Raw genomic sequence first — 24028 nt, 5'->3', positions numbered from 1 at the left:
CCTTTTTTTTGTTTTAAAATAATTTTTATTGGAATTTTTTGAAAAATATATAGCAACAGAACAATAATAATAATAACAATAATAAACACCCCCAGCACCCGTAACAACGCATGTAACAAAACCCCCCACCCCCCAAACCCAATAAACAACAAAATAAATTAACAGTAAGCAAATTAACTTAAACAATACCCCTCTGAGACCCCCCCCCCCCCTTTCTCCCCCCCTCCCCCCCGGGTTGCTGCTGCTGCTGTCCTAGTTCCCTATCGTTGCGCCAGAAAGTCGAGGAAAGGCTGCCACGGCTTAAAGAACCCTTGTTCCGACCCCCTCAGGGCGAATTTGACCTTCTCCAGCTTAATGAATCTCGCCATGTCATTAATCCAGGTCTCCACGCTTGGGGGTCTCGCATCTTTCCATTGCAACAAGATACTCCGCCTTCAGCTCCTCTACCGACGCCTCCTCCACCTCCTGCATCACCTGGTAGATGTCAGCCACCTTCCCATCCCCGACCCACACCCCTGAAAGCACCCTATCCCTTACCCCCCGAGGGGGCAGCGAAGGGAACCCCTCCACCTGCCGCCTAGCAAACGCCTTGACCTGAAGGTACCTGAACATATTCCCCGGAGGGAGCTCAAACTTCTCCTCCAGTTCATCCAGGCTCGCAAACCTCCCGTCAATGAACAGGTCTCCCAACTTCCTAATGCCCGCCCTGTGCCACCCCAGGAACCCGCCATCCATGTTCCCTGGGACAAACCGGTTGTTCCCCCGCAGCGGGGCCTCCACCGAGCCCCCCACTTCCCCCCTGTGTCGCCTCCACTGCCCCCAAATTTTGAGGGTAGCCGCCACCACCGGGCTCATAGTGTACCTCATTGGAGGGAGCGGCAACGGCGCCGTTACCAGTGCCTTCAGGCTCGTGCCTTCACAGGACGCCATTTCCAGCCGTTTCTATGCTGCCCCCTCCCCATCCATTACCCACTTGCGTACCATCGAGACATTAGCCGCCCAATAGTACCCAGAGAGGTTGGGCAGCACCAGCCCACCTCTATCCCTGCCCCGCTCCAAAAAGACCCTCCTCACCCTTGGAGTCTCATGCGCCCAAACAAATCCCAGAATGCTGCTGTTCACCCTCCTAAAAAAGGCCCTCGGAATGAAAATGGGGAGGCACTGAAACAAAAACAAAAACCTCGGGAGCACCTTCATTTTAACGGACTGTACTCTACCCGCCAACGACAGCGGCAGCATGTCCCACCTTTTAAACTCCTCCTCCATCTGCTCCACCAACCTAAATTAAGCTTGTGCAGAGTCTCCCAACTCCTAGCCACCTGAACCCCCAGGTACCTAAAACTCCTCACTGCCCTCTTTAGCGGGAGCCTACCAATCCCCTCCTCCTGATCTCCTGGGTGTACAACAAACAGCTCACTCTTGCCCAGGTTCAATTTATAGCCCGAGAAACTCCCAAACTCAGCAAGAATCTCCATCACCTCCGGCATTCCCCCCACCGGGTCTGCTACATACAGCAGCAAGTCATCTGCATACAGCGACACTTGCTGCTCCTCCCCACCCCGCACCAGACCCCTTCACCTCCCCGACTCCCTGAGAGCCATGGCAAGAGGCTCAATTGCCAACGCAAAAAGCAAGGGGGACAGGGGGCACCCCTGCCTCGTCTCACGGTGGAGCCTGAAGTACTCGGACCTCCTCCCATTTGTCGCTACACTCGCCATCGGGGCCTCGTACAGCAACCTCACCCATTTAATAAACCCCACCCCAAACCCAAACCCATCTAACACCTCCCACAAGTACCCCCACTCAACCCTATCAAAGGCCTTCACCGCATCCAATGCCACCACTATCTCCGCCTCTCCCACTGCCGCTGGCATCATTATCACATTTAGCAGCCTTCGGACGTTAGTGTTCAGCTACCTCCCCTTCACAAAACCCGTCTGATCTTCATGTATCATCCCCGGCACCCAGTCCTCCAATCTAGTGGCCAAGATCTTCGCCAGCAACTTGGCGTCCACATTCAGCAGTGAAATTGGCCTGTATGATCCACGCTGCAAGGGGTCCTTATCTTGCTTCAGGATCAGGGAAATCAGTGCCCGTGACATCGTCAGGGGCAAAACACCCCCCTGCCATGCCTCGTTAAAGGTCTGAACCAACAGGGGGCCCAACAGGTCCGTGTATTTCTTATAAAATTCAACCGGGAACCCATCCGGTCCCGGCGCCTTCCCCGACTGCATATGGCCAATCCCACTGACCAGCTCCTCCAACTCGATCGGCGCCCCCAGTCCCTCCACCTGCTCCTCCTGCACCCTTGGAAATCGGAGCCTGTCCAAAAAGCTCTCCATTCCCCTCCCACCACCGGCGTCTCCGACCGGTACAGTTCCCTGTAGACGTCCCTAAAGACCCCATTGACCTCTGCCCCCTGCCGCACCACATTCCCACCCCTATCCTTCACGCTACCAATCTCCCTAGCCGCGTCCCGCTTGCGAAGCTGATGCGCCAGCATCCTGTTCGCCTTCTCTCCATACTCGTAGACCGCTCCCTGCGCCTTCCTCCACTGTGTCTCCGCCTTTCTGGTGGTCAATAAATCAAACTTGGCCTGCAGGCTACGCCGCTCCCCCAGTAATCCCTCCTCCCGGGCCTCCGCATACCTCCTATCTACACTCAACAGCTCCCCCACCAGTCTCTCCCTCTCCCTCCTCTCCCCCCTCTCCCTATGGGCTTGGATGGAGATCAGCTCCCCCTAATCACTGCCTTCAGAGCCTCCCACACCATCCCCACCTGGACCTCTCCAGTATCATTGACCTCGAGGTCCCTCTCGATACATCCCCGGACCCTCCTACACACCTCCTCCTCAGCCAATAACCCCACGTCCAGACGCCAAAGCGGGCGCTGGTCCCGCACCTCCCCCATCTCCAGATCTACCCAATGCGGAGCATGGTCCGAAATCACTATAGCCGAATATTTGGCCTCCTCCACCCTCGGGACCAGTCCCCTACTCAGGACAAAGAAATCAATTACGGAATAAACCCTGTGCACATGGGAGAAAAAAGAGTACTCCCGAGCCCTCGGCCTCCCAAACCTCCAGGGATCTACTACTCCCATCTGGTCCATAAACCCCCTCAACACCTTGGCCGCCACCGGCCTCCTGCCTGTCCTTGAACTAGAACGATCCAGTCGAGGATCCAGCACCGTATTGAAGTCCCCCCCCCCCCCCCATGATCAGGCCCCCCACCTCCAGGCCAGGAATGCGACCTAACATACGCCTCATGAAACCAGCATCATCCCAATTTGGGGCGTACACATTTACCAACACCACCCTCTCCTCCTGCAGGTTACCGCTCACCATCACATATCTGTCGCCACTATCAGCCACAACCTCAGACGCCTCAAACGCCACCCTCTTCCCCACCAGGATCGCCACCCCCTGGTTCTTCGCATCAAGCCCCGAATGGAAAACCTGCCCCACCCACCCCTTCCTCAGACAGACCTGGTCTGCCACCTTCAGGTGGGTCTCCTGGAGCATGGCCACGTCCTCCTTCAGCCCCTTCAGATGCGAAAACACCCGGGCCCGCTTAACCGGCCCATTCAACCCCCTCACGTTCCACGTGATCAGTCGGATCAGGGGGCACCCCCCCCCCCCTCCTCCGTCGACTAGCCATGGCCCATCGACTGCTCGCCCCTGGCCAGCACCCTTTCGGCCTGTTTCCCACGGCGATAGAACCTCACCCCGACCCCCCCGACCCACACCAGCTCCTCCCTGGGCAATCCCCCCCCTACGGCAGCTCCCGACCTAACTCCGACCCCTCCCGATATAGGGTCACCCCCTCCCCCCCCCGCATCAGCTCCTTGGCACCGCTTCAGTCCGGGTGGGGATGGTATGGGAGCTTGCCACCAGCCCCACCCCCCTCGTCCCGCAGCGCGGGAAACCAGAGGAAAGCCCGTGCTTTCACACTGCCCCACCCCACCCCCTCAACACAGCTCCCAAATAGCAGTCCCAACCCATCCACCAACCCCGTACAAACAAAAACAGATCAACCACAAACCCCGATACCCCCCTTAAGACACAAAGCCATGACCAACATCATCCGAAAGCGAGAGGGAAAAAAAACCAAACAGAATAACCAGCAACAGCATACACAGTGATACAAAAAAAAAACTCCCACAGCCCCTAATCCCTAGTTCGAGTCCAACTTTTCAGCCTGCACAAAGGCCCACGCCTCCTCCGGGGACTCAAAATAGTAATGGCGGTCCTTGTAGGTGACCCACAGGCGCGCAGGCGGCAACATGCCGAACTTCACCTGCTTGCCGTGGAGCACCGCCTTCGTCCGGTTAAACTCGGCCCTCCACTTAGCCACCTCCGCACTCCAGTCCTGGTAGACGCGCACTACCGAATTCTCCCACTTGCTGCTCCTCACCTTCTTGGTCACACACTTCCGGTCACTGAACCGATGTAAACCGCACCAGGGGTTCATTCGCCTTAAGCCGCCGGGCCAGTACTCTGTGGGCCCCCTCCAGCTCCAGGGGCAGATGGAAGGATACTGCCCCCACCAGCGAGTTCAGCATCACGCCACATTGGCCGGCAGGTCCGACCCCTCCAGCCCCTCCTCGGGCCCAGGATCCGCAAGTTCTTCCTCCTTGATCGAAACTCCATCTCCTCGAAACGACCTTGCCACTTTTTGTGGAGCGCCTCGTGCATCTCCATCTTCCCCACGAGGGCCGAAACCTCATCCTCGCGCTCAGAGGCCTGCTGCTGCAACTCAAGTATCTCTGCACCCTGAGTTGTCTGGGTCTCCAGCAGCTTACTTGTCGTTACCTTCAGGGATTCCAGCAACTCTCCTTTCAGCTCTGTAAAATAGCGCAGAAGGCCGTCTGCTGCTCCTCCGCTCACTGCCTCCACTCCTCAAGGGGCTTCCACTGGCCGCCATTTTATCCCCCTCCCAGCTTTTTCCAGGGGAGCTGCTGCCCGTTTTTCCTCCTCGCCCGCACTCCGGGTCCGCAACCATAAATCCCGGCGGTTTTGCTCCAGACCCCTTTATTCCACCGGGAATCATCGAATCAGTGCCGTTTGGGGCCCTTAAAGAGCCCACAAGTCCTATTAAAGCGGGAGCTGCCGAACGTGCGGTTTAGCTCCGCATAGCCGCAACGGAAGTGTCGCTCCCAGTTTACCTTAGCTAGTTCTTCTCTCATCCCATTGTAATTTCCTTTGTTTAACACAGGACAAGATCTAGGACCGCTTGTTCCCTCGTAGGTTCCTTTACATACTGTTCTAGGAAACTATCGCGGATACATTCTATAAACTCCTTCTCAAGGTTGCCTTGACCGACCTGGTTAAACCAATCGACATGTAGATTAAATCCCCCATGGTAACTGCTGTACCATTTCTACATGCATCAGTTATTTCTTTGTTTATTGCCTGCCCCACCATAACGTTACTATTTGGTGGCCGATAGACTACTCCTATCAGTGACTTTTTCGCCTTATTATTCCTGATTTCCACCCAAATGGATTCAACCTTATCCTCCATAGCACCGATATCATTCCTAACTATTGCCCGGATGTCATCCTTAAATAACAGAGCAACACCACCTCCCTTACCATCCACTCTGTCCTTCCGAATAGTTTGATACCCTTGGATATTTCACTCCCAGTCGTGACCATCCTTTAACCATGTTTCAGTAATGGCCACTAAATCATAGTCATTCACGATGATTTGTGCCATCAACTCATTTACTTTATTCCGAATACTACGAGCATTCCGGTAAAGTACACTTATGTTGGGTTTTTTTTACCTCTGTTTTGAATCTTAACATCTCCAGTTTTATTCTTTTGGTATTACTGGCCTATTCACTGAGCTCCCCTCAGTCACTGTACCTTGTCACCCTTTTGATTTTGACTATGTCCTTCTCTGCCTTGCACTTTTTCCCCTTACTTCCTTTTGCTTCTGTCCCTGTTACTACCTTCCACCATCCTGCATCGGTTCCCATCCCCCTGCCACATTAGTTTAAACCCTCCCCAACAGCTCTAGCAAACACCCCCCCTAGGACATCGGTTCCAGTCCTGCCCAGGTGCAGACTGTCCGGTTTGTACTGGTCCCACCTCCCCAGAACCGGTCCCAATGCCCCAGGAATTTGAATTCCTCCCTCTTGCACCATCTCTCGAGCCACGCATTCATCCTATCTATCCTGACATTCCTACTCTGACTAGCTCGTGGCACTGGGAGCAATCCTGAGATTACTACCTTTTGAGGTCCTACTTTTTAGTTTAACTCCTAACTCTTCCCCCCCCCCCCCCCCCCCCCCCCCAGAATGTCCTGTAGCCGCTCCGGGACATCCTTGACCCTTGCACCAGGGAGGCAACATACCACCCTGGAATCTCGATTGCGTCCACAGAACCGCCTATCTATTCCCCTTACGATCGAGTCCCCTATCACTATCGCCCTGCCATTTTTCTTCCTGCCCTGCTGTGCAGCAGAGCCAGCCACAGTGCCATGAACCTTGCTGCTGCCTTCCCCTGGTGAGCCATCTCCCCCAACAGTTTCCAAAGCGGTATATCTGTTTTGCAGGGAGATGACTGCAGGGGACACCTGCACTGCCTTCCTATTGCTCTGTCTTTTGGTCACCCATTTGCTAGCTCCCTCAGTAACTTTCACCTGCGGTGTGACCAACTCACTAAACGTGCTATCCACGACTTCCTCAGCATCGCGGATGCTCCAAAGTGAGTCCATCCGCATCTCCAGAGCCGTCAAGCTGTCTAACAGGAGCTGCAACTGAACACACTTCTTGCACGTGAAAGAGCCAGGGACAGTGGACGTGTCCCTGAGCTCCCATGTCGCACACGAGGAGCATGACACGGGTCTGGGATCTCCTGCCATGTCTTAAACCTTAGGTAAACTTGTATAACTACAATTTCAAAATAAAAATAAATAAATTAGACAATGAAAAGAAAAACTACTTACCAGTCACTTACCAAGGTTAAAAAGCACCTCCGAAAAAGCACCTTCTGTCACTCTGCACCGAATTACCTCACTGCACCAAATTACCAAGTTGCAATTTCCACTCTGGATGTGCCTCACTCCAGCTGTGTCTCCTTGACAAGCGCAAGCTTACTGAGTGCGCTTTCTGTCTGTCTTTTATGCAGACCTCAGCTAACCGATGACTCAAAAAAACCTAAAAAAAAACAAAAAAAGAGAAGAATACTTTGTGCCCCTAAACAGGCCTCGGGTGACTGACAGATCCTGACGGATCCTGAATTGCTCCGGGACCGGCGCTGCCTTTGGGGTCATAGAACACCACCGATTCAGTCCTGGTGTCAGCAGTTAGTCTCTCAAACATTAAATCCAGCCCCAAGTTTTCCCTAATCACAGTCTGCACCTTTGAGTAGATTAAAATGGAAACAAAGAACATCCCCGAAGGAATTAAAAATAAATTTAACGACTAATTATCTTTAGTTGCTGGTTGCCCCTGTGTAGTACTTAGTAAAGTTGTAAGATGGCTTATTCAAATCATCACCTTACTTATTCCTAATGTAAAGAAACTGGGTATAAAGGAAATTCAAATTTTACAAACAGAAACTATTTACTGTGAAGAGCACATTTCTTTGTGATTTGTAGTTACACTTTATGATGTGACAGTAAATGCTGAGACATAGCTCTTTAAATTACTTTTCACCAAATTTGTTGTGGCCTCGGAGTTTTATTTTTATCCATCTCCATTCATTACATTGGACATGATTACAATAGTTCAGCTTTAGGGGTATGCATTTATTTTGTTCTCTCGCTATAGTTGCCGACAGAAAGGTGTTCTGAAAAAAGCCGAAGACAGCATCCCATATCACCTTTACAAGCTGTTTAAGTACCGGCGCAACAACAAGAGACCTGTGCCAACTCATAGATTTATTCAGTGCTTAAAGTTAAACCGTTTTAATGGTAAGTATACTATCATGTCCAGTTTGGATATTTAATTTGACTTTACCTGTTGAACAAAGAATGTGTAAAGATCTTTCTCTTTTGTGGGATGTGGGTGTCACTGGGGCCAGCATTTGTTGTCCATCCTTAATTTCCTCTGGATTGAGTGGCTTGCTAGGGCCATTACAGGGGGCAGTTAAAGGTTAATGGCATCGCTCTGTATCTACAGTCACACATAGGCCAGTCCAGGTAAGGATAACAGATTTCCTTCCCTAAAGGGAAAAAAAAGTGAACCAGATGTATTTTTACAACATCAATGGTAGCTCCTTGGCATCATGAATTGAAGCTATTCTACTCCATATTTATTACTGAATTTAAATTCTACTAGCTTCCATTAGTGGAGTTTGAACCCTTGTCCTCAAAGTATTAGCTTGGTCCTCTGGATTCCTGGGCCAGTGACATCATCAGTAAACCACCCTATAGGTGAATTGGGCATTCTGAGTTCTCACTCCATGTACCCAAACAGGCGCCGAAGTGTGGCGACTAGGCGCTTTTCACAGTAACTTCATTGCAGTGGTAATGTAAGCCTACTTGTGACACTAATAAAGATTATCATCCCCTGAAAATTTGATTAAGTCAGTTTCGAATCTGAAAATAAATGGGATAATTCCGGTTTATCAGTCAATAAACTTGTAATAATGTTTTATTTGGAATAATGTCTTGGAAAAACACTGAAGTACACTGTTATACTGTGACCACAACTAAGGCCAGGTTAATATTCCCCGCAATACCACTCCCCCACCCCCCAACTCCCCATCCAAGCTTCCAAACACACAATTCTGCATCTTCCAAATTCCGAACCTCAGTCAATCATCTTTGTTTATTAACAACCTACATTTCACTAGCGAAATGTCTCGAGGCACTTCATAAGATTGCCAAACAAAATTTGATACCAAACAAGATAACAAGATATTAGAGCAGATGACCAAAAGCTAGGTCAAAGGTTTTACAAAGTAGAGAGATTTCATCCTTTGATCCCATCCCTCGGCACATTATTCTCCAGGTCAAGGATCAGGCAAACACATCACTCTGAGAAGGCCGATGAGAATTCCACATTCACTTGTTTACTTATTTTCTACCCACCAAAGAAAACCCTATTTTCTCTGAGCAATACTTTCCTAATGGATTGACTGGAATTGGGAACACCATTTGAGAAATCATGGCCTGAGACCATTTCCTCACTGCACTGACGTACAACCAAACTATCGTTGTTCGTGCATTTGTCTGGAATAGAACACCATATATTCACTGAACAAATAAGTCATGTGCTGTACCTGCTCCCAGGCTACCACTGTGTCTAACTATTTTTGAACACAAGAGAATGGAGGACTGAGAGATTGTAACAAGTGAACCGTAACCTTTTAATAATTATGAAGGAATTTAATTATGAAGAAATTTAGATATCTATCGATTGTCTTTAATGTACAGTGTTCAAACGTTCTAATGGTTTTGTTCACCAAATTGTAAATGATAAACTATATAATCCATATCAGGAAGTAAGTGAAAAAAATTGTATCAAATCACATGCATATAACATGTGTGCCACTTTGAACAATAGAACGTACTCTCCTTCAAGAATTATTTAATGGAACGAGTGAGCAAGACACCAGTATTAAAAGAAAAGGGTTAACTGAATCTGTCTAACTACACCCAATCTGCTTCACAGAGAAGACAGTAATTTCAGTACACAGTGCAAATCCTTAGATTTATTAGTATGTTAAACTCTTAGTGGGTGTATTAATTTAGATCATAGAATTCTTACAGTGCAGAAAGCCATTCGGCTGATCGCATCTACACCGACCCTCTGAAAGAGTACCCTACCTAGGCCCACTTCCCTGCCCTATCCCCGTAAACCCAGTTAACCTGCACAGCTTTGGACACTAAGGGCAATTTTAGCTTGGCCAATCCACCTAACCTACACTTCTTTAGACTGTGGGAGGAAACTGGAGCACCCGGAGGAAACCCACGCAGACACGGGCAGAACCTGCAAACTATAGGCTTTGTAATTTTCTAGGATCCAGTCGTATTTGTGCAATGAATGTTTGATATTTCCGAATGTATAATGTGTTTTATTTCTGCATTTATTTTAAGTGGGAATTCAGCTGGATGCTGAAGAGCTCTTTCGTTCCTTTTTTCATCTGTTACAAGATCAGTTGAAGGAGACAGGTTTTGTAAGTATAGAAAAAATAAATCTTTTCTTTGTTTGTCTCTATTCTTTCATGGGGTGTGGGCATAGCTAGAAAGGCCAGCATTTGTTGCACATCCCTAATTGCCCTTGAACTGAGTGGCCATTTCAGAGAGCTGTTAACAGTCAACCACATTACTGTGTCTCTGGTGTCATGTGTAGCCCAGACTGGATGACAATGGGAGGTTTCCTTCCCTAAAGTACATTGGTGAACCAGATGGGTTTGAATGCCAATTGATGACAGTTTCATGGTCACCATTACTGGGACCAGCTTTATATTCCAGATTTATTAATTGAATTCAAGTTCCACAAGCTGTTATGAGAATTTGAACCCAATGTCCCCAGAACATTAGCTTGGGTCTCTGGACTACTGGTCTATTATATATTACGAGTCCATATTACTATTCTTTCATCATAACACCGACCTGTATAAAGTTATATATGTCAGCATGTTGTGAATTTATATTATGTTATGGGGTAGATCAAAGAAAACATATCTAGAGATGTTCACTGTTTTTCTGTCCAAAGTTTCCTCTTCTGTGGTAAAGGGGTATGCATGGCCTTGCTAAGACAAAGTTCCACAGGTAATAGACCAGTGATGTGTAACCTGGGCGAGTGAGTGGGCTGCATGAGTGGCCCCCTTTCAACTCAGTGGGCCGCAAGGTTAAAATCCAACGGTGCATTAACCATGACCCCATGAATAAGATTAAATACATTCAATGCACACCTAATGATATACAGAAAATGCTAATTAATCTATATATTAATTGAACTGTCATCAACTTCAAATGGGAAAACAAAATTAATATTTTTGCTTACAATTTACTCTGCTTATCAAAACTAATACCAGCTACAACTGAAAAGTATAAGATTATTAAATACACGGCTATGTGCTTTAGATACCTATTTGATTTTTATTTATTTCTCTTTATTTACCTTTATTTATTGTAATTAATACTGCCCCAATAAGCTTTGCCACAATTGTTAATTAAACTTTATTAAAATCCTTACAGTTATCAATAAATTGTTAAAGTAGTTAAAGATAAATGAGGAAAACCAGCCAATCAATCCGCTCTCAGTCTCACTCTTTCTCACGTTAGTTTATCCTCCTGACTCCACTCTCAGTCTCGCTCTTTCTCACATTCCATTATCTACCGGCTCATCCCTCACACTCACAAACTCCAGTCTCATTCTCTCAACAAAATCATCTGTCAAGGCCTCGTAAAAGATACCAATTCCCTGCTACCAAATAAATATTTTAATGCTGGCAAGCAAAGAGGTAGCAAGTTCTCAAGTGTGTGAAACTGGAACTGGCTGTAACTTCAGGATTTACCACATTAGCAGATTAACGGCACGGTAGCACAGTGATTAGTACTGTTGCTTCACAGCACTAGGGACCCGGGTTCGATTCCCGGCATGGGTCACTGTCTGTGTGGAGTCTACACGTTCTCCCTGTGTCTGCATGGGTTTTGTCCAGGTGCTCCGGTTTCCTCCCACAAGTCCCAGAAGTTAGGTGAATTCTCCTTCATTGTACCTGAACAGGCGTGATGACTACTGGATTTTCGCAGTAACTTCATTGCAGTGTTAATATAAGCCTACTTGAAACACTAATAAAGATTATTTATAATGCAGAAATCTTGACGTTCAAATTTCTCATTCACAGCTCTGCCCCAGGCTGTGTCAAACTAAGCCTTGTTCAATTAGATGCAACTAGGGACAAGATCGTCTGATGCCAACAACGAATATTGAGACATCATCACTGTTCTGCTTTGGGATCCTTTGGAAGCCCTGACCTGACCTGTACTCCGTGTAGACTTGGGTCTATTAGGCAATACTTTTTTTTTAAAAATGTGTTTTATTACAAACATGTCTCAAAACAGGTTACAGCGAATAAGCACCCCGGGAAACATGCTTCCCTACAATCAACTGTACAGTCTACATATTTTTCCCCTTTCACCCCCCCCCCCCACCCCCCCGGCGACGAACAGCCCGTCAAACACGGTCACAAACATCCCCCACCTTTCCTCAAACCCCCCCCATAAGATCCTCCCTAGCCTCCACCGCCAGCTTTGTTAAGTTTCATTTATGGAGCCCCGCCCATTCCCTCACTACCTGAATCCCCAATTACCTAAACCTATCCCTCGCTACCGTAAATGGCACCCCCCTCTGCCAGCTCATTCACCGGGAATACCTTGCTTTTCCCTACATGCAGCTTGTATCCTGAAAACCCTCCAAACCTCCCCAGCAGGCCCATAATCCTTCCCATATTCTCCAATGGATCCAAAACATACAGCAAGGGGTCTTCTGCATTGAGTGACACCCGATGCTCCCTCTGTCCCCTCATAATCCCTCGCCACCCTGTCGATTCCCTGAGAGCCACAGCCAATGGCTCTATGATGTGCGCAAACAGCAGCGGCGACAGTGGGCACCCCTGCCTCGTGCCCCTGTGTAAGTCAAAGCTTCGTGAGCTCATATCATTCATCCTCATCCTCGCCCTTGGTGCCACATACAGCAATCGTAACCATGCCACAAATCCCGGCCCAAACCCAAACCTTCCCAAAACCTCGAACAAGTACCGGCACTCCACCCGATCAAATGCCTTCTCAGCGTCCATTGACGCTACCACCTCCAGTACCAGAGCCCCCGACTAATTCATCACCGCCTTCTTGTATTACTTGCGAGCTGCCTGCCCTTCACGAAGCGTGTTTGATCTTCTGCCACTACCCTGGGAACACACTCCTCCATCCTCCCTGCCAGCAACTTAGCCAAGACTTTTACATCTGTGTTCAATAGTGATATCGGCCGATATGACCCTTTCGGCAGTACTTGCCCTATGACGTGTATTGTGTTGCTGTTGATTTCTAGTGGAGGTCATCAACCTCCCCACCTGCACCCCCCTCCCCCACCCAACTTCACTAGCCCCCCTCCTCCCCCAAGTAAAACCATTAGACCTTTAAAACATTAACTTAACATTGTAGTTGAAGCCATGAAAAAGGACGTGGCCTCTTTGCCAGTGCCCTCTGCATGGCTGTGTCTAAGGATCGCTGCTGCAGCCAGAGCAGGAGGGATAAAGATAGGGTTGCATCTTCACAGTCAATGCCGATCGCCCCAGCATCGCAACTGAATGGAAGGTCTACCATAGATTTTTTTTTTTTAAATAATTTTTATTCAAGTTTTTCACTAACACATTTTCTCCCCACAAACAAGGCGTATTTCCACACCAACACAAGGAAAGAACTCACCCCCCCAAAATAAATAATAACAAAAAACCAACAGCAATACAAGAAAGACGAAAATAACAACATAGCAAACCCACCGCTGCAAAAACAAACCCCCTAACCATCCCCAAACCCCCCAAGTTGCTGCTGAGACCGACCACTCTCTGCCCCTTCGCCAGGAAGGGCTGCCACCGCCGAAAGAACCCCTGTACCGACCCCCTCAGGGCAAACTTCATCCTCTCCAACTTGATGAACCCAGCCATGTCGTTGATTCAGGCCTCCGAACTCGGGGGCCGCGTATCCCTCCACTGTAACAGAATCCTGCGCCGGGCTACTAGAGACGCAAAGGCCAGAATGCCGGCCTCTCTCGCCTCCTGCACTCCCGGCTCCGAAGCTACCCAGCCCCCAGCCCGGCTTGACCCTAGACCCGACGTCTTCCGACAAAGTCCCCGCCATCCCCTTCCAAAACCTCTCCATGGCCGGACAAGCCCAGAACATATGGGTGTGGTTCGCCTGGCCTCCCAAACACCTCCCGCACCTGTCTTCCCCTCCGAAGAACCGGCTCATCCTTGTCCCCGTCATGTGAGCCCTGTGCAGCACCTTCAGCTGAATTAGGCTGAGCCGTGCGCAAGAGGTGGAGGAATTCACCCTCTTCAGGGCGTCCAACCACGTTCCATCTTCAATCTCTTCCCCTAGCTCTTTCTCCCACTTCGCTTTGAGCTCTTCTACTGAGGCCTCCTCCGCCTCCTGCATCAGCTGGTAAATAGCCGAGATCTTTCCTTCACCGACCCACGTCCCCGAAAGCACCCTATCTTGCACCCCCCTTGGCGGCAGCCGCGGAAACTCCGCCACCTGCCTCTTAACAAATGCCCTGACCTGCATATACCTAAAAGCATTCCATGGGGGGTTCCACTTCCCCACCAGCTCCTCCAGAGTCGCGAACTCCCATCCAGGAAGAGGTCCCCAAACTGTCTGATGCCTGCCCTGTGCAAATCCCCTATCCGTTCTCCCCGGCGCAAAACGGTGATTGCCCCATATCGGGGCCCAAACTGAGGCCTTCACTTCCCCCCTATGTCGCCTCCACTGTCCCCAGATTTTGAGCGACGCAACCACCACCGGACTCGTGGAGTACTTTGCCGGGGGGAGTGGAAGTGGGGCCGTCACCAAGGCCTCCAGACTCGTACCCGCACAGGACGCCACCTCCTGCCTCTTCCATGCGTCACCCTCCCCTTCCGTCACCCACCTGCGAATCATCGCCACGTTCGCCGCCCAATAATATCCACACAGGTTGGGCAGCACCAGGCCCCCTACCTCCCTTCTTCGCTCCAAAAATACCCTCCTTACTCTCGGGGTCTTCCGCGCCCACACGAACCCCAGAATCGACTTCTTCACCCTTCTGAAAAAAGCCTTTGGGATCAATATCGGGAGGCACTGGAAAAGAAACAAAAACCTCGGAAGCACCGTCATCTTAATCGACTGGACCCTGCCCGCCAACGAAAGCGGTAGCGCGTCCCACCTCCTAAACTCCTCCTCCATCTGACCCACCAGCCTCGAAAAGTTAAGCCTATGCATGGCCCCCCCAGGTCCTAGCCACCTGGATCCCAAGAGACCTAAAGCTCCTCTCAGCCCTCTTGAATGGGAGTTCACCTCTCTCCCTCTCCTGATCCCCCGGGTGCAGGACAAACAGCTCAATTTTCCCCACATTGAGCTTATAGCCCGAAAAGTCCCCAAACTCCTTACCCTAGGTTTTTAATGATAACCTGAGTACTAACTGTTAAACAACTGACCCGATCCTGAAAAACTAATTTTAGATTTGTGGAATGTTCCAAGTGTTTCCATTCTGATTAGTTCCTAGATTTTGGAAAATTAGATGTTTTAAAATAATCAAAATCAACAATTAAAATACATTCCAGGGGCTGTTTAGCACAGGGCTAAATCGCTGGCTTTGAAAGCAGACCAAGGCAGACCAGTAGCGCGGTTCAATTCCCGTACCAGCCTCCCCGAACAGGCGCCGGAATGTGGCGACTAGGGGCTTTTCACAGTAACTTCATTTGAAGCCTATTTGTGACGATAAGCGATTTTCATTTCATTTCATTTCATTTCATGATATTTCAACTTCAATGTTAATCCGTATGTATAATCCCAATATTTAATTTCTCTCTATAAAAGAAAATAATGTGATTTGGTTTTGGTGCTTTTTATTTCCTGAATTACTGTCTATAAGACGCAGTTAATCTGATTGGATGTGGGGGTAACCTGGCGACATCAGTGTCTCGATGGTGGAAATTCCTTTTGTAGTTGCATAGCGAGAGTGTTAACGTTCTGACCACACAGACTGCGGGATCTCTCCGTCAAGATCCATGGTGACTGTCGTCACTTTGCAACGGACTGCAAATGCCAGGCCATGGCAGCAAGTTTGCAATGGTGCTGGGAGAGAATTGAAAACTGAAGTATATTAATACACTACTTTGTTTTATATTTATCTTTCTACAGATCGAAGCTGTTAATAACCTTCATATGGTAACCATTGGGGAATGTAATAGATGTCTAAAATGCGATCATGAATTTACGCAGGTTGGATACATGCTCACTATTCCTCTTTCGCTTTACAACGCTTCAGGGAACACTTATGAGACAATAGTAAGTGTTATTTTTTTAAATCCCATTTGGATCAGAGATGATCTGTTTCAGTATTAAATCTTTAATATTGTCTGAAGTATTTTCATTCATAAAACAAATCTTTTCTGAATGGAGTCGTTGTGGAGTCTAACGGGGAACCCTTTCATGGTTTGATTTGGTAACTGGAACAAAATTCTAATCCCAGTCCTGACTTGCTTTAGTTTAGAATGGCTTTGTCTAACATTGATAGTTTGGAAGTTGTTTAATAATCAAGCATCATCTCACAAAGGGGGTGGGGAGGGGGGAGGGGGGGGTAGATTTATCTGGCTGAATTTCAATAAATTCTGAAATCTAGATGTTAGGAATGATCACATTGACCTCAAAATCAGTACTTACACAGATCTAAGTATACTTTTGCACACTTTCTGCAAAGCTAAACTCTATAAGGCCAATTACATTGCTATAAAAACAACCAATTCTCTAAAAATGTGAACGCCTTCTTTACTTTTTATTAATTCAAGGGATGTGGACTTTGCTAACTAGACCAGCATTCATATCCATTTCTAATTGTCTTTGAGAACAAAGAACAATGCAACACAGGAACAAGCGCTTCGGCCCTCCAACCCTGTACCGGCCATGATACCACCCTTGGCCAAAACCCTCAGCACTTCCTAGTGCCACATGCCTCTATACCCATCCTATCTGTGTATTTGTCAAGATGCCCTTTGAACGGCATTAATGTATCTGCTTCCACAACCACCCTGTCAGCGCGTTCCAGGCACTCACTACCCTCTGTGTAAAAAAAACCTGCCTCGCTCATCCCCTCTAAACTTTGCCCCACGGACCTTAAACCTATGCCCCTCGTCACTGACCCCTCCACCCTGGGGAAGATGCCTGCCCATCCACTCTCTCCATGCCTCTCTTAATCTTGTAGACCTCTATCGGGTCACCCCTCAACCTCCATCGTTCTAATGAAAACAGACCGAGTCTATACAGCCTTCTATATACAGCCAGTATATGTCACTTCCTCAAAAAACTCGATCAAGTTCGTGAGGCATGACCTCCCTTCACAAAAACATGCTGCCTATCGCTGATGAGTCCATTCAGCTGGTGATGTTTCCATGTATCTACTGCCCTTGTCCTTCTGGATGGTAGCAGTTATGGGTTTGAAAGGTGCTGTCTAAGGAGACTTGGTGAGTTGCTGCAGTGCATCTTATAGATGGTGCACACTATGCACTGATACTGCTACTGTGTGTCAGTGGTGGAGGGAGTGAATGTTTGTAGAAGGGATGCCAATCAAGCAGGCAACTTTGTCCTGGATAGTGTCGAGCTTCTTGAGTTTTGTTAGTGCTGCACTCATCCAGGCAAGTGGGGAGTATTCCATCACACATATGACTTGTACCTTGTAAATGGTGGACAAGCTTTGAGGAGTCAGGAGGTGGGTTACTCGCTGCGGGATTCCTAGCCACTGACCTTCTCTTGTAGCCACAGTATTTGTATTGCTAGTCCAGTTCAGTTTCTGGTCAATGGTTACCTCCAGAATGTTGATAATGAGCGATGGAATGATGAACATGGACTGCTTCTTATTTGAGGAGTTGCAAATGGTGCTGAACATTGTGCAACCATCAGCGAACACCCCACTTTTAACCTTATGGTGGAAGGCAGGTGATTGGTGAAGCAGCTAAAGATGTTTGGCCTGGGACACTACCCAGAGGAACCTCTACAGAGGTGTCCTGGAGTTAAGGTGACTGAACTCCAACAGCTACAACCATCTTCTTTTGTGCCAGGTAATGACACTAACCAGCAGAGATCTTTCCCCTGATTCAGGGTGAATTCTCTGCCTCCCCAGCTGAGTGTTTCTCAGCAGCAAGCCGTCTCTGGCAACGGGATTCTTCGTTCCGCCGCTGGCCAATAGGATTTCTCATTGTAGCCACCCCAAGCCGCCGAGAAACATGCGGGCAGGAGTACGCTGGTAAAACGGAGATTTCACCTCATTGACCTCAGTTTTGCTAGCGTCATTTGTTGCCACACTTGGTCAAATGCTGCTTTAATATCAGAGGCAATCATTCTGACCTCATTTCTTGAGTTCAGCTCTTTTGTCCATGTTTGAACCAAGGTTGTAATGAGGTCAGGTTCTGAGTGACACTTGGGGAACCCAAACTGAACATTAGCAAGCAAATTATTAATAAGCAAGTGATGATTTATTGCACTGTTGTTGACCCCTCCCATCACTTTACTGATGTCATGAGTAGGCTGATGAGGCAGTAATTGACTGGGTTGAATGTGTCTTGCTCTTTGTGTACAATTTTCCACAATGATGGTCAGATGCCAGTGTTGTAGCTTCTCTTCAATTATTGATTTTTCCAAAATAAATAGCTTGATCTAAACCAGTGTTTTTCAAACTTTATTTTTCCCGGGACCCACTTTTGCCAACTGACTGCTCCTCGCGACTCACGCCTGCCAACTCATGAGAGCCAATTACTTTGACAAGCTGGAGTCATAGGAATGTTCAAGGGCAAAATTCCTTTCTGCAACAGGGATAGACAAGGCTATTCGCCACCCTTCTTATTCAGGCTACATCATCCCGAGATCTCATTGCTGTTAGGTCTTTACACTTAAGATACCTGGACAGCCCCATGTTAACTTCTCTTTCGTGGTCTCATTCACACAGCTCAATAGGCCCGTCCCCTTCTGTCTCATCACACACACCGAAGACTGGGATCAATTCAGAATCCAGCAAAGGAAGAGTAGAAAGATGATAAAGAGAGAGAAAATAAATGAAGAGGGAAAACTAGCGAGAAATATAAAAACTGACAATAAGAGCTTCTTCAAATATCTGAAAAGGGAGAGAGAGGTCAAAGTCACCATAGGTCACTTGGAAAATGAATCTGGCGGGTAAAATCAAGGAATATCCAAAGCTGTTTTATAAGTATATTAAGGGCAGGAGGTCTCATTATGGACCAACGTGGCAATTTGTGTCTGGATAAAGAAGATATAGGTGAGGTTTTAAATGAGTACTTTGCATCTGTGTTCACTCCGGAGAAGAATGATGTAGGTATAGAAATCACGGAGGTGCATCGTGATTTACTTGAATTACTTAATATTGAGAGGGAGGAGATATTAACAGTTTTAATGGGGCTAAAAATGGATAAATCCCTGGGGCCAGATGGGATGTATCCCTGGTTGTTGTGGGAGGCAAGGAAGGAGATTATAGCGGCTCTGACAAAAAATTTCAAATCTTCTCTGGCCACGAGAGGTGCCAGAGAGTTGGAGGACAGCTAATGTTGTGCCATTATTCAAGAAAGAAATTGGGGATGAACCAGGAAATTACAGGCCAGTGAGTATTAACTTCAGTGGTAGGGAAAGTACTGTAAAAAAAAAAAACTCTTGAGCGACACAATTAATTTTCGTTTGGAGAGGCAAGGATTAATCCAGGATAATAAAGCATGGTTTTGCCAAAGGGAGATCATGGCCGGAATTCTCCGACCCGGTTCCGGGTTGGAGAATCCTCGGGTGGGGGGGGTTACGAGAATCGCGCCCCAATGCCGGCTTCCGCATTTTCTGCCGCTGTTTTTCAGGCGCCGGCGGGATTCCCGCCGCGCCAGTCGGGGGCCGTTGATAGGGGCTACCCTGGGCGCTGAAGGGCCGAGTGGCCAACGAGTTTAGCCCAGTCCCGTCGGCGTGGATTAGTCACCTTGCACATGGCGGGGCCTGGAAGGTCAGTGCGCGGGGGCCGTCCTGGGAGGGGGGGGATCTGACCCCGGGGGGGGGGGGGGGCTACTTTACTCCGCGCTGGGCCCCTGTTGAGCTTTGCCATATTGCCCAGGGGCCGGTGCGGAGAAGGGGACCCCCCATGCATGTGCGGACATATGCCGGCCATCCACACATGCGCAAGATCATGCTGGTCGTTACGAGCATGCGCAGACTCGCACGGGCCGTTCTCCACCGGCTGGAGCTTCAGGGACGACTCCAGTCGCAATCTAGCCCCCTGGAAAGGTGAGAATTCCTCACTTTTAGGGGCCGTTGACGCCGGAGTCTTTGCCGCTGGTTTTCCCACCGGCGTGGGGACATAGCCCCATTTTTAGAGAATCCCGCCCCATGTCTTACAAATTTGATTGAATTTTTTGAGGTAACTGGGTGTGTTGATGAGGGTGGTGCGGTTGATGTAGTCTACATGGATTTTAGTAAGGCTTTTGACAAGGTCCCACATGGGAGTCTGATGAAGTTAAGAGCCCATTGGATTCAGGGCAATTTGGCACACTAGATCCAAAACTGACTTTGTGGTAGGAGACAGAGCGTGATGTTTGAAGGTTGATTTTGTGACTGGAAGAGTGTGTCCAGTGGTGTTCTGCAGGATGCTCGGTCCCTTGTAGTATGCATTAATGATCTGAATATGAATGTAGGAGGTATGATAAGTAAATTTGCAGATGAGACAGAAATTGGTGGTGTGGTAAATAGAGAGCAGCATGGCCTTAGATTACAGGACGATATAGACGGGCTGTTTAGATGGGCAGAATAGTGGCAAATGGAATTTAACCATGAAAAGTGTGAGGTAATGTATTTTGGGAGGACTAGCAAGGCAAGGGAATATACAATGAATGGTCAGATCCTAGGAAGTACAGCGGATCAAAGGGACCTTGGTGTGCATGTTCACAAGTCTCTGAAGACAGCAGGACATATATATATAAGTTGGTTGAGAAGACGTATGGGGTCGTGTCAGAGGTCCTGGAAGGGAGGGTGACTCTGAGTCCAGAGGTGGCAATATTTGGAGTGTCGGATGGGGGGGGGGGGAGAGAGAAAGGCCGACGTTTTGGCCTTTGCCTCCCTGGTGGCCCGGAGACTGATTTTGTTGAGATGGAGGCACTCGGAGTCTCCAAAGTCAAGGGTGTGGGTCAATAACATGGCAGGGTTTCTCAAGATGGAAAAGATTAAGTTCTTAAGGAGTTCAATACAGGGTTCGCTTGGAGGTGGCAGCTGTTCATCGACTTCTTAAAGGAAAACTGTCCGTCAGCAGAAAGGGGGGGGGGGGGGGAGGGGAGGCATGGCAGTGAAGAATAAGGGGCAGGGAATCTAATATATGGGTAGCTAGGAGTTAGGGCGGGGGGAGGTTGGGTATGTTATTGTGGGGTTTTTGCGTGTGTTCAATCGCTCTGCTGTTTGGGGAGGGGGGGAGGGGAGGGCGGGAGGGTGGGAGGGAGGGGAGGTGAAGGGGGGAGGGGAGGGGGGAGAGGAGAGGGGAGGGGGGGAGACGGGAGGGGAGGGGAGGAGGGAGGGAAGGGGGGGGAGGAGGAGGGGGGGAGGAGGTTTCATTGCTGAAGCAATGAGACTTTGTGGGGTTCAGACTCCATGACTCATGACTCCAAAAGCTTCACCTTCCTGAGTGTATACCACTGTGCGACCACCTTTGTTGGGTCTGTCCTGCTGGTGAGACAGGACATACCCATTGTGGGTCTGGGATATTGTCTGTAGGGTATGATTCTGTGAGTATGACTGTGTCAGGCTGTTGCTTGACAAGTCTGTGAGACAGCTCTCAGAACTTTGGACAAGCTCCAAGATGTTAGTAAGTAGGACTTTGCAGGGTTGGCAGGGCTGGGTTTGCTGTTGTTTCCAGTACCTGGATTGATAGCGGGTGGTCCGTCCAATTTCATTCCTTTTTTGTGTTTTTGAAGCGGTAGATACAACTGAGTGGCTTACTGGGCCATTTCAGAGAGCATTTAAGAGTCAACCACATTGCTGTGGGTCTGGAGTCACATGTTGTCAGAGTAGAAATGACAGGATATATAGGATGAATACGTGGCTGAAGGGATGGTGTCAGGGGGAGGGTTTCAGATTCCTGGGGCATTGGTACCGGTTCTGGGGGGAGGTGGGACCTGTACAAACTGGACGGGTCACACCTGGGCAGGACTGGAACTGATGTCCTAGGGGGGCTATTTGTGAGAGCGGTTGGAAAGTGTTTAAACTAATGTGGCACGGGGATGGGAACTAATGCAGGAAGTCGTAAGGTAGTAAAACGGACAGAAACAAAAGGCAGTAAGGGGGAAAGTGTAAGGCAGAGAGGCCATAGTCAAAAATCAGAAAAGGGTGACAGTACAAGGTACAGTGACTGAGGGGAGCAAAGTGAATAGGCCCAGTAATACTAAAAGGAATAAAACGGGAAGTAAAAACATAAATGGAAAGCGAAGCGGCAGGTTGTTACCTGAAGAAATGGGTTCAACGACTAGGAAAATTAGGAGAAAAGTTAAGAGGAAAAATACCTTACGAGAGGTTACTGATCAAGGTGTTAAGATTCAAAACAGAGGTATAAAAGCCAATATAAGTGTACTTTACCTGAATGCTCATAGTATTCGGAATAAGGTAAATGAGTTGATGGCGCAAATCATCATAAATGACTGATTTTATGGCCATTACTGAAACATGGTTAAAGGATGGTCACGACTGGGAGTTAAATATCCAAGGGTATCAAACTATTCGGAAGGACAGAGTGGATGGTAACGGAGGTGGTGTTGCTCTGTTATTTAAGGATGACACCCGGGCAATAGTAAGGGATGACATCGGTGCTATGGAGAATAAGGTTGAATCGATTTGGGTGGAAATCAGGAACAGTAAGGTGAAAAGTCACTGATAGGAGTAGTCTGGGCCACTAAATAGTAACATTATCATGGGGCAGACTTCCGGTGGCGGGAGTAAGTCGCACATTTAGTGGCTCTCGCTCCGGTCTGACTTTAAGACCTTTTTCCCCGACTTTTTTGAACTTTTGAGCGTTGGAGTGAAAAACAATAGCACTCTAGATCTGAATCCATACAGAGTTGTATGGACCTGAGGAGCAGAAGGGAGTGAAAACAGGCGAAGAAGGGGCTGAACAAAGGTGGTGTGGAAGCTCAAGTAGGAGGAAAGATGGCCGATGAACGGACCACGGAAAGGACGGTCCAGGCAGCACTGGACAACATGCTGCAGATCATGAAAGAGAGCTTTGCAGCACTGAAGTGGGATAATTTGGAACCACTCCAGAAAGCGGTGGAGCGACTTGACCAGAGGCTGGATGCTCAGGATAAGAAGGTCCAGGCACTGGAGAAGACAGTGGAAGAGCAGGTGGATTTCCAAACGGTAGTGGACGTGGAAATTAGTAAGTTGAAGGAGCAGCAAGCAAGGCTGATGGACAAGCTGGAGGACCTGGAAAACAGGTCTCGCCGGCAGGATCTGAGAATCATTGGGCTCCCAGAGGGGGCCGAGGGAGTGGATGCCACGGCATATGTGGCAGACATGCTGCAGAAGCTGGTGGGGGATGATTTCTTTCCGCGTCCGTTGGAGCTGGACAGGGCACACAGAATGCAGGTGAGGCAGCCACGAGGGGGTGGGTTCCCCGGACGATGGTAGTCAGGTTCCATAGGTTTGTGGACAAGGGGCGGATTCTACAGTGGGCCAAGAAAACAAAGAGCTGCTCATGGAACAACAGTGTCCTGCATATCTACCAGGATCTGAGCCAGGAGGTGGCCAGAAAGAGGGCAGCCTACAGACAAATGAAAGAGATTCTGTTCAAAAGGAAGGTCAAGTTCGGGCTACTTTTCCCGGCGCGGCTTTGGGTCACATACCGGGAACAGCAACATTATTTTGACGACCAGGAGGAAGCGATGGACTTCGCTAAGGGGCATGGACTGGTGCCGAACTGAGGACCCATGGACTCAAGTTAGTGTACTAAGGGATGTCTTCAGTTGTTCACAGATTGCCCTTCGTGTTCGCCACGCTCTTTTACTTAAAACTGGGGGTGTTCTTGTGTTTGTCTGTTTGAAAGTTTGAAAGTTAAAGCCAAAGTGATAGTTAAAGTTTAAGTTGTTGGGTGCTGAGGGTCTGTTCGTGTTCTCTTTGCTTTTTTTTTCTTCTGGGAATGTTGCTTTGTTCTTTGTTTGTTTTCTCCCTGTCTCGGTCCCAGAGCGATTGCTCGAACAGGACTGTTCTGGGGAGGTGGTGTTGATGGGCGGGTGAGGAGGGGAGTGGGGGGACAATAGGTGGGAGACATGGTGGCTCCGGAGTTGAGAGCCACCAGGC

At 48.6% G+C, this 24028-nt stretch overlaps 1 protein-coding gene across 6 annotated transcripts in view; it reads left to right on the top strand.

Annotated features, from left to right (window-relative positions):
* LOC119976425 (ubl carboxyl-terminal hydrolase 18-like) overlaps positions 1 to 24028 on the top strand; it is a 129597-nt gene that overhangs the window by 46562 nt on the left and 59007 nt on the right. For all 6 annotated transcript variants that reach the window (XM_038816956.1, XM_038816954.1, XM_038816955.1 and 3 more), the window contains 3 exons: positions 7782 to 7924; positions 10055 to 10134; positions 15860 to 16006. In XM_038816956.1, coding sequence (XP_038672884.1) covers positions 7782 to 7924; positions 10055 to 10134; positions 15860 to 16006 — 370 coding nt within the window. The remainder of the gene's footprint in view (positions 1 to 7781; positions 7925 to 10054; positions 10135 to 15859; positions 16007 to 24028) is intronic.

Source organism: Scyliorhinus canicula, chromosome 13 (genome assembly GCF_902713615.1).
Source record: "Scyliorhinus canicula chromosome 13, sScyCan1.1, whole genome shotgun sequence".
Lineage (NCBI taxonomy): Eukaryota > Metazoa > Chordata > Chondrichthyes > Carcharhiniformes > Scyliorhinidae > Scyliorhinus > Scyliorhinus canicula.
Note: the sequence above shows the minus strand (reverse complement) of the source record. Positions and strands in the feature narration are given on the sequence as shown.